Raw genomic sequence first — 10,337 nt, forward strand, 5'->3', positions numbered from 1 at the left:
TTATAGGAATCAAGAGGGTTGTTATAGGAATTAAGACCATGATAGCTACTAATACCCATCCAGAAACCAACTATTTGATGAAGGGTTTACAAGAAAAAGTTAAAGAGTCTCACTCTAGATCTGGGAATATACTCTAGATCTGGGAATATTGAAGATTCTTCCGAAACTCCATGGTCAACTCCGGTTTCTTTTCTACAAGTCTGCATGTAATAAAACTGAGCTCTGCTTTTCTTGGGTGGCAAGTGATGGTCTCTGTTATTTTTGCAACTTTATTATTATTGGAGTCTATTGGAGGTTTTCCAATTTCTGCTAAAGCTGTATGAATTTTTATGTCTTTCTAGGTAATAATTGGCTCACAAGAACTCAAGGCAAACCATGCTATTGAGCAAATTGTGGAGATTGTTTCTGAACATGAGAAGTATACAAGGTGCAGTTTATCCTTCCTAGGTGTTGTTTATAGTATATACTGACTATCGTTTTGCTTTTTAGCTGTGCAAATGCACCCATGAATTAAGACATTTCTCTTTCAGGTTAATACATCTCTTAGAGGAGATCATGGATGGTAGCCGCTTGCTTATCTTTTTGGAAACTAAAAAAGGTTGTGACCAAGTTACTAGGAAACTTCGTATGGATGGATGGCCAGCACTATCAATTCATGGAGATAAAAGCCAAGCTGAGAGAGACTGGATCTTATCAGAATTTAAGGCTGGAAAGAGCCCTATTATGACTGCTACCGATGTTGCTGCACGAGGCTTGGGTATGTAGAAATTGATGTATTAAAGAATCGAAAGTTCACTTTTTGTACACCAGAATGTTTACAAGGTTGTTTTTTATTACCTATTCACGGTTCATCTCTTTATTTTTTAGAATAGAGGAGGTTGATTATAGGATCAACTATGTAGATTCCAAACTTCTTGCCTTTAGCTCCAGGAGCTGAATTGACATGTTATTGGGGATTAGAACTGAAATTATTTGATATTTTCAGTGGGTTGATCGTTACAAGTTGGGTGGAGGGGTGCAGAAATAATGCATTGATTGAAATTTAGGGGGTTGATTTTTTCAAGTTGGGGATTCTGGGCTGCTAGTGGTTATTCCGAAGCATGGATTGTAGCTTGGCGGCGGTTGAATACAACTCCTATGTTTGATGGCAGGGAACCTCGTTGCCGCCGCCATTGCTCTGGTCCAAATTTATGGAGCTGGCTTTCTAGTGCAACCTGATTGGCTTTTGCAGCATGTGACCTTTCTCCCGTACGTGGCAGATTTTGCTGTAGTCTACTGTCAGATGGCAAGCCTTTCTTGGACTATGTAATAGGAATTGCATTATTGAAGCATGGTTTCTTATTTCATGGTTATTGTTCTATGCTTTTGTCTTGCATATGGACATTTCATTAGGGCCATACCTATATCACCCAATTGGATCTACTTGGGAAACATAGAAAGCCAATACTATTAAATCAGGCCTGTAGTCTGAGAGTTCATTTATGCATCAGGTATATTCTTATGTTGGGTGCAAGGATAGAATATACTACATCTATTGCCAAATATAACATTTTTCTTCTTAGTAGTAGAGAGAGATGACCTATTTTCCATCTGGTGATCGTTATTGGTGCTTCTTTTACTTACAAGATAGAGATGCTTGCAGTACTCTCTTATTATATATATGCATGTATCAGCCATTCACATTGATTATTTTTGGGCATCAATTATATCCATGTAATTCATTTCTTCCTCCTAGCATAATATTTTGGGTATGAACTGTAATTGACAATCTTGTACAAACAAGATCGAGTTCTTGAATTTCATTAATTAGTCATGTGTACTTGTACAACTAAGATGATATGCTTAGGCCCTCTTATTATATTTTGATTACAAGTCCAGTTTGATCTTTTGACACATTCTTTGTTCCATTAGACAATATCAATTTTACGTATTGTTTTAAAATTTCATATCATTAATCATCTCAATTGTTTTCCACCTGTCAGGCCGTCAAATGATAGAGCATACAAAGGGGCTAGTTGAAGAAAGGTTCACAATAGTTGGTGGTTACCAATACAATGCTGAGGTAGGCTATTATTTAGCAACTAAAGGCATTTGTAACCTTTGAACTGGATCAGTAATGACAAGAAGTACACTTGTTGTATTGGTGATAGTCCAAGTTCTTGAAATCATAATGGGTGATCTGATCCTAACCAAGATTTCTATTGTAAAGCTTGATATTATATTTTTATATTTGAATCTAGGTTGTATATCTAAATACAGATTCAGTTATGATACAGTCTGGTGTACCAAATATAGAAGAGGCCATGACGCTAGGGAGGGAAGCCTCAGATTATATTAGTGGTACATTTACAAAGGTACAGTGTCAAGAATTTTAAATATCCGTGAAGCCTCTAGAGTTGTTAATGATGTTTTTGTAGGGATGAATGTTTTAATATCACCTTTCTTTTTAAAACTAATCTTCTTTTGACATTCCACTTCCATGAGATCTTTGTAAATATGCACAGGACAAGATGATCAGTTATGCTTTTCTGTGGCTTATCTGCATCTGTTTGGTGCACCTTTGGCATCTAATCAGTGCATTATTTAACATATGCTTTTATGCAGCCTATTAAACTAGAATTTGAAAAAATATACTACCCATACTTGTTGATCAGCAAGAAAAGATATGCTGGGTTGTTGTGGACAAAGCCAGATGCTTATGACAAAATGGATACTAAAGGTGACAAACCTGATCTTTTTGTTTCAAAGACAGGCCTTAGTGTTTGTGAAGGCTCAAAATTCTCTTAGAAAAATAAATTATTTGATGCCTTCTTAATTATTAAATATTCCTGATCTTTTAAATATTCCATATCAACATGCATTGAAACAGTGCGAAGGGACAATTGCCTGTTGGTGAAGAACTTGGTTACAGAGTGCCTTCACAAAATACTCATTGATCGTGACATACCTTGTGCAGTGCAGCATGTCAAGAACACTATTTCTTACTTGTTAATGAACAGAATGGATTTGTCACTTTTGGTGATAACTAAGGTGAGAACAATGAATCCTTCTGCATGTTTATGACCAAATTTGTTTGACCATTTGTTACTTTTGAAATGGAGAAAATATGATAAGGGGGAAGAGGAGATTTACATTGTGAGCAAGTCACTTATTACATATTCCTGGTTTCAAGTGTTAGAAATATATACTATATACCTACTTCGGGACATTTCACATGATTTTACAACTTTTAACTTTACTTGAATTCTCATAAAATCGTGAATTTTTCAAATAGCTCTTTAACTTATCTGCATCCATTTAGATTATTATTCTTTTGATATACATGTAATTACATTTGGCTTTGGAAAATGAACCTAATTTACATTGTATGCCGTTTTCTTCGTTATATATATATGAATTTGAGGTCTTTGTTTTTACAGATTTGAAAGGCTGTCAAGGAGGTCATGACTGCTTAGGTACAGAAGGTGTGCTTCGAGTAAGCCTGGGCCGCTTTGTATCCAATTTTAAAATTTATATGCCTTACAAGTTGTTTGGCTTTTAAACACGTTGGATATCGGATTCTAATTTCGTGTCATGAGCTTTTTAAGTTTAAAGTGGGATCATGTCTTTCACAGAAGGTAAATCCGGATCAGTATCAAGGTCTGAATTTTCATGCAGAACTAACCACCCATTGGTTACAAACCAGATTATTTCTGGGGGCTTTAAAATGCAAGTGGCCTTGGCAATTTTCAAATGCATAACCATGGCAACATAACTTACATAAAATCATATCCACCTATCGATGCCATTTAACTATATGTGGCACATGCGTCTCGGGCACTTCGTGCGATGTCAAGCACGTTATTTTCCCCAACAGTATTGGACCATAGCGATAGGCCTCTGGAGTCTGAACTGTTTACCTTAACATCACCTCAGATATTTTATTTCACTATGTTTCTTACAAGAGTTGGAACTATGAAGTTGCATGAATGTCATGACTCGTGGCATTCAGGATGGTGGCCCTTGAAGAGCCTTATGTGGATTGCTCTGATGGTGATCCCATTTTTTATTCCATCTGCTTTTATTCAATTCTATGGTGAGTTTACTTAAAATGATTCTCAGCAATCTATTTCAATACCAAATCTGGTTCAAATTACCAATTTTTACTCTTTTTCTACTTAAATTGGACAGGTTTCATGACTTTGTGGAAAATTGCAATTAGACATCAAAATTGTCCAAACATGGACTTCATAAAATGACATATTATAAACTAATGTCTTTGTAACTATTGATGCAGGTGAAGTTGCTAGATTTGGTGCCGGGTATGCTTCTCTTCTTTCATGTTTTTTGGATACAATGTGCCTTTTAAGTACACAAACAATCTGCTTGGATAAATTAACTTCTGGAGAATCAATTTTACATTTGCTGATTTGTAGAAAACAGTTGATGACAAATCCAGGGGTGGGGGTTGGTGATATTTTCACGCAATGTTTCACTAGTTCAGTGATATCTAACAGATCCCCCGTACAACAATCACCTACGTCATCAAAATGTCTCCCTACATTCTGTACTTGGAAGGGATTCAGTCAATATTTACTGCTAGCAATGGGAGGAAGAAGTGTCAAGGGAGGCTCTTATACAATTGAAGAGAATCAAAACATGACAATATATAATATATCTGCATTTTTAATCTCATCCTGAGAAAAATTGATTACTGTTTAGCTGCGACAGAAACAGATGTTTGCAGGTCATATCCTTTATCAAGGCTATCAGCATATTCTTAAGGGCATTGTTGTTTGCCTGTGCTAACAATCTCTTTGTTGAGTCAGGGTCTGACAAAGACTGGAGATGACTATGCAGTCAAGGCAGCACACGTGGAACTAGATGAGCGCATGCGGAAGGTAAATACTGGAAATAACTTCTCAGAACAAGTATAATGAATGGTGCAATGCCTTCTGGTTCCATTTCAATCCTATCTCTCTATTTTTATTATTGTAGTGCATCTAAAGACTCTTGTAATATTTTGCTTTTTATTGACAATGAGTCCATTGTTGGATTTTTTAAATTGATGGCGTGTTTTAAAGCCAAGTTGCCCTTGGTTTATAGAGGGATGTTGCAACTGCTCCAACTGGGTGACCGTGTTCCATATGTCATCATAAAGGCTGCAAAAGGTGCCAAGGTAATAATCAACCCCTTCTGTGCTCAGCATAAGTCTCGATATTGTACTAAAAAATGGTTATTTTAATTATTTTGTTATGTTTTATTTGGAGGCATAATTTACAGAGGGATTATGGATATAATGACTAATGTGTTTACTTGGGCTCAGGCATATGAGAAATCTGAGGATCCAATTTACGTACTGGAGAATAACATCCCTATTGATCCACAATATTATCTAGAGAATCAACTGAGCAAGGTGAAAGACCAAAGCATCATCACTTACAGTTTATGCTCTTTTTGAAAATTTCACCAGTGTTTCAAATATATCTTGATAGATAGTAATTCTTTCCAGCTAAGTGTTTTTTATTAGTGCTTGTTTTTGCTCTGTAGCCGTTGTTGAGAATATTTGAGCCCATTTTGAAGAATTAAAGAAAGGAGCTTCTTCATGGTAGTCACACACAAGCAGTTTCCATATCAACTCCTTCAAATAGTGGAATTATGAAATTTGCCAAGAAACAACTCAGTTGTATTGGTTGTAGAACACCTATCAGGCATTTAGTTAATACAAGTAGAGGGTGTCCTGCATGTGGTTTCCTTGCTTATAGTAGTGCACAATTGAGAGTAACTATTATTTCAGTTTGGCGCTTTAGAAAGCTACTAGGGTTCATCTTTTTGATGTGGAAAAATCTACGAGGTTGCATGATTCCATGCCTGCTCTCCTTGTAATAAGCTGTCTAGTTTTCTTATAATAAGAATGTCTGGTTAGATTGCTTCATACTGAAATTCATGATGTTACCTGATTTCATGTTGCCATTGCAGCAAAGAAGATCAGACACTTTGTTCACATTGCAAAGGAAGAGAAGCAGAATTGTATAAGAAAACAGTTGCAAATGGTAAGCTGGTATTCTAATACCATTACTCTTTATTTGGAGAATTTAAAGTAGGCCTTGTGTCTATTATTCTAACCTAGATTGTCTATCATATGACACTAATATTTGATCAATGTCAGTGAGGGAATTAAAAATGCTCTTTGGTAAACTATGGACACAATGTCAGTGGTGCCAAGGCTCTTTGCACCAAGATGTTCTTTGCACAAGGTTTTTGAATGCTATATTTCAAGTATTACATTTTCATAACATGATTTAAATTTACATTATGGATGTATTTTGTAACATTTGTGTGATCATGCATTTGTTTTTAATTAATAGGATGTTTTTTTAAATTTTTACAATTACTATCTCTTTTATACTTACATTGATGTCCTATCCTTATTGCAGGCGTGACTGCCCAATATTTTATTGTAGGAAGAAAGCCCAGAAAGACCTAACTGAAGCAGAGGTGCAACTAGAGCATTGGCAGTTTTGAGGATGCTGCCTGTGTAGCTTGTAATTTTTTGTATTATCAAATATTTTTGTTTTCCTAAATTTTCTCTGGTGTATGATTCTCTGATTTAATGGACCAGGGAATTTATTTGGTCCCTGAATCAGGATGAGCATGGTTTATTTATTGTACAGTAATTGTCAAGTCCTTGTTATTTAATGTTAACCAGTTCGATATATCTTTTCTCCTTGCAAATGAGATAGAGAAAAAGTCAAAATAGATACATACTTCCCAAGGCACACCCTATAAATGCAATGTGCACGCATATCCCAAATTTTAGGAGAGCACACACTATAAAACATAGATCTGCAGGCTTACATATGTATATCCAGACATGCATATAGTTGAATGGATGGATGGATGGATAGGTAGATAGAGATGGATACACAGATAGATTGGCAGGAGCATTGCAACTACAGTGTTCACTACTAAAATGACTGGAAATAACATGACAGATTTTACAGTTTTATTATTCGAAGAGTATCTTCTACGTTTAAACAGTATCATTGAGAGTGAACACTGCAAGGATGCATATGATGGATTGAGGATAGTGGAACTCAAGTTTAGATCACCATATCTGCGATGCGCTGACTTTGAAGTTATTTCATTGGCTGTCATGCGACTGTTGATTAAGTACGCTTATAATACCGGTTTTGCATATGGGAAATTTACCATTGGTTATGTGATTAAAGTCCCTACAGGGGATCTTTCATTTACCGTCACTAAAACAGCTATTTCTTTAAATGATTCTCATGGGAATGTTGTTCCAAACATGGATGTCTTTAACATGATCATGAAAGTGGTAATGAAAGCTGCCGAGGATTATGAAAAGGAAGTTATCTCAGGGTTATTCCTTCGCTTGTATATTTCAGGGATGCAGGACAAGGAGGTCACTCTTAGCGAGGATGAAATTAATTCCCAACTTAGGGAATTAATTAATTCCGGCATAGTGGGTGGAGAACCACAAGCAGTGAAATCTATGGTTAGGAAACCTCATTATCCCAATTATGTAACGGCACTCCCAGCTAGGCGTAAGGACATGAAACCTTTCATTGTTGCCGATACGGAGACTGTTCTCGTCAATGATGTTCATGTCCCTTACGCAGCCGGTTACTTAATTGTATACCCTGGTGATGATATTGCAGCCATGCCTGATTATGCAACTCAAATCTTTTTCAGTGAGGATTCTGCCTTCATCATGCCTGAATTTGAAGAAAGAAGTCATAACATGTTGTCACAATTTCTAATGCACTTAGGTTTGGTTGCTGAGAGAAGGAATATTAACACTGTTTACTTCCATAACTTATCTCGGTTCGATGGTATTTTATTGCTGAAGTATTATGCTTCTCATGAAGTATTTTGAGCAGATTTATTTTTTTTTAAATAATTTTTGGCAGGAGCAAATCCGAGACAATAGTTTGAACAGATTTATTTTTCTTTAAATAATTTTTTTTACTCTCTCTAGAGAGACAATAGTTTGAATTATGGAAGTTTATTTTTTTTAAATAATTTTTTATATTGTCTCTAGAGAGACAATAGTTTGAATTATGGACATTTTTTTTTTTAATAATTTTTTATATTGTCTCTAGAGAGACAATAGTTTGAATTATATACATTTATTTTTTTTTAAATAATTTTTTTTATTGTCTCTAGAGAGACAATAGTTTGAATTATGGATATTTATTTTTTTTAAATAATTTTTTATATTGTCTCTAGAGAGACAATAGTTTGAATTATGGAATTGTCTCTAAAAAAACAAAAATGTAATTGTCTCTAAAGAGACACAAATGAAATTGTCTCTAGAGAGACAAATCAAATTGTCTTTATAGAGACAATAATAATATGTGTTCTATATTGTCTTTATAGAGGCAAATTTTTGAGACATTATATTTTGAGACACCCGCTTAGAGACAATATTTAAGACAATACACAAGTTTCAATTTGTCTTAAGTTAAGACAATTGACTCAAATATTCTCTTAAATATTGTCTTAAAACCCCCCTACATGTAGTAGTGTGTGAGAACGACATTGTAAAAAAATATCTTTATGTCCGCCATGAAGACGAGATGGTCATCATGAAGACTTGATCTATGAAGTGAGAGCAGATAAGTACATGTTACTCACAGTGACAATTGTGAAGACCCGATCTGTGCAGCTTCATATGGGTGAAAATAATGACAATGGTAAGCAATACAAGCACTCGCTACCTTAATTGTATACTTAAGAGTTGTTATGTTTAAAAGTATTATTAAAATAAAATTATATAGGATTTTCACGGTATTATAAAGATTAAATGGCCCCAAAATTTATAATACATATAAGTTTAAAAAATATCGTTATATATATATATATATATTATTTACTATGAAAATTATTTTAGACAGTATTATAATATTATTGATTAATTTTATATTTATTTCAAAAATACAATAATTAATGTTTATATGACATTTATTTTAATTAATCAATTTAATTAAAAAATTAAAAATATATAATTGCTTTCTAATTTAAATTTCAATCTTTTATGTGTATAACTATAAATAAGAATATTTTGTAGAGGTCAAATCCTTACTATCCATCTCATAATTATTGAATATTAAATTTTAATATTTTATGTATAACTACAAATAATAATATTTTGTAGAGGTCAAATCCTTACTATCTATCTCATAATTATTGATGACTAAATTAAATTTTTGAAATTCTATTCCAAAACAAATACTCTATCATCTTAAAGCCATATAAATTAAATTAGTAAACAACGATAGACATCAATCCATTTTAAAAATCGAAATACTTACTTGTTGATACATCTCACAATGTCGATATTGAAAAAAATAATGAAGTTATAACTTTATTTTAAATTTATTATTGTTTTTATTAAATATCAAAAGAAATAATATATGAGTTAAAACATATATATACATTTAAAAGAACATGTTATAAGATTTTTAACTATAGAAATTCAACCCCATTTTGCATGGAGATTTTTACCTTGTAAATATGTTTTCTTACAATATGATGGCTTATCAATACCACATGCCAAAAAAGCATAGCTCATTTCATATAGCTTGTTCATAGGATATCTTTTTAATTAATCAATTTAGATAAAAGGGTACAAAGGGAATAACTACTTTTGATATAAGTCTTAATCTTGGATTTATGACTACTATTAAGAACATGCTACAATATTATATGGAAATTAAATCCTACCATCTACCTAATAATTAAAATTTTGGAAACCATATTTAGAAATGGACAACCTACATATTTGAGACATATTAATTATTTTTTGAATAAATATGGTTAAAATTAATTATTAAAAATAAATTATATATAGTTTTTCTTTTATATTTATTACAAAGAAATATAATTACTATACCTATATAATTAAAAGTCATTGACATATGCTAATAGAGGTATTATTTTTATTTTGTAAATTGATGAAATAATAGGTATATAACAACCACTTTTAATTATGTGGTTGAGTTAATTCATATCTTTAGGAAATAATGCTTTATAATACTTAGCCACGATTTTAAAAAAATGACTATCTTTAACCATGTTTGACTTGGAGGTAATGCTTTATAATAGTTGACCTTGATTTTTTAAAAATGACTATCTCTAACCATGTTTGAGTTTGATTGATGATTTCTAACCGTGGTTGATTATGTGTAACTATAGGGCATCCTTATGTTGATCATATTCTGGGTATTTAATTGATATGGAGCATTCTCAATTGTTATTTGTTCTCTATGATTGTTAGATGCTTGAATACACAATTAACATAAGCATAGGTGTAACTATGGTTGACTATG

At 33.1% G+C, this 10,337-nt stretch overlaps 1 protein-coding gene and 1 long non-coding RNA gene across 2 annotated transcripts; both read left to right on the forward strand.

Moving 5' to 3' along the window:
* Nucleotides 1–325: 325 nt before the first annotated feature.
* Nucleotides 326–1,421, forward strand: LOC149236589 (DEAD-box ATP-dependent RNA helicase 20-like). Its single transcript, XM_089461581.1, has 3 exons — nucleotides 326–427; nucleotides 531–757; nucleotides 1,152–1,421. The coding sequence occupies exons 2-3, from the start codon at nucleotides 556–558 to the stop codon at nucleotides 1,307–1,309; spliced, it is 360 nt and encodes a 119-aa protein (XP_089317707.1). The 5' UTR covers nucleotides 326–427; nucleotides 531–555; the 3' UTR covers nucleotides 1,310–1,421.
* Nucleotides 1,422–2,277: 856 nt separating this feature from the next.
* LOC149236590 (uncharacterized) lies at nucleotides 2,278–2,650 on the forward strand. Its single transcript, XR_016268412.1, has 2 exons — nucleotides 2,278–2,354; nucleotides 2,605–2,650. It is a non-coding gene; the product is annotated as an uncharacterized LOC149236590 (long non-coding RNA).
* Nucleotides 2,651–10,337: the final 7,687 nt, after the last annotated feature.

This window comes from Pinus tabuliformis, chromosome 8 (assembly GCF_031772625.1).
Source record: "Pinus tabuliformis cultivar Carrire ecotype Pingquan chromosome 8, CPIR1, whole genome shotgun sequence".
Classification (NCBI taxonomy): domain Eukaryota; kingdom Viridiplantae; phylum Streptophyta; class Pinopsida; order Pinales; family Pinaceae; genus Pinus; species Pinus tabuliformis.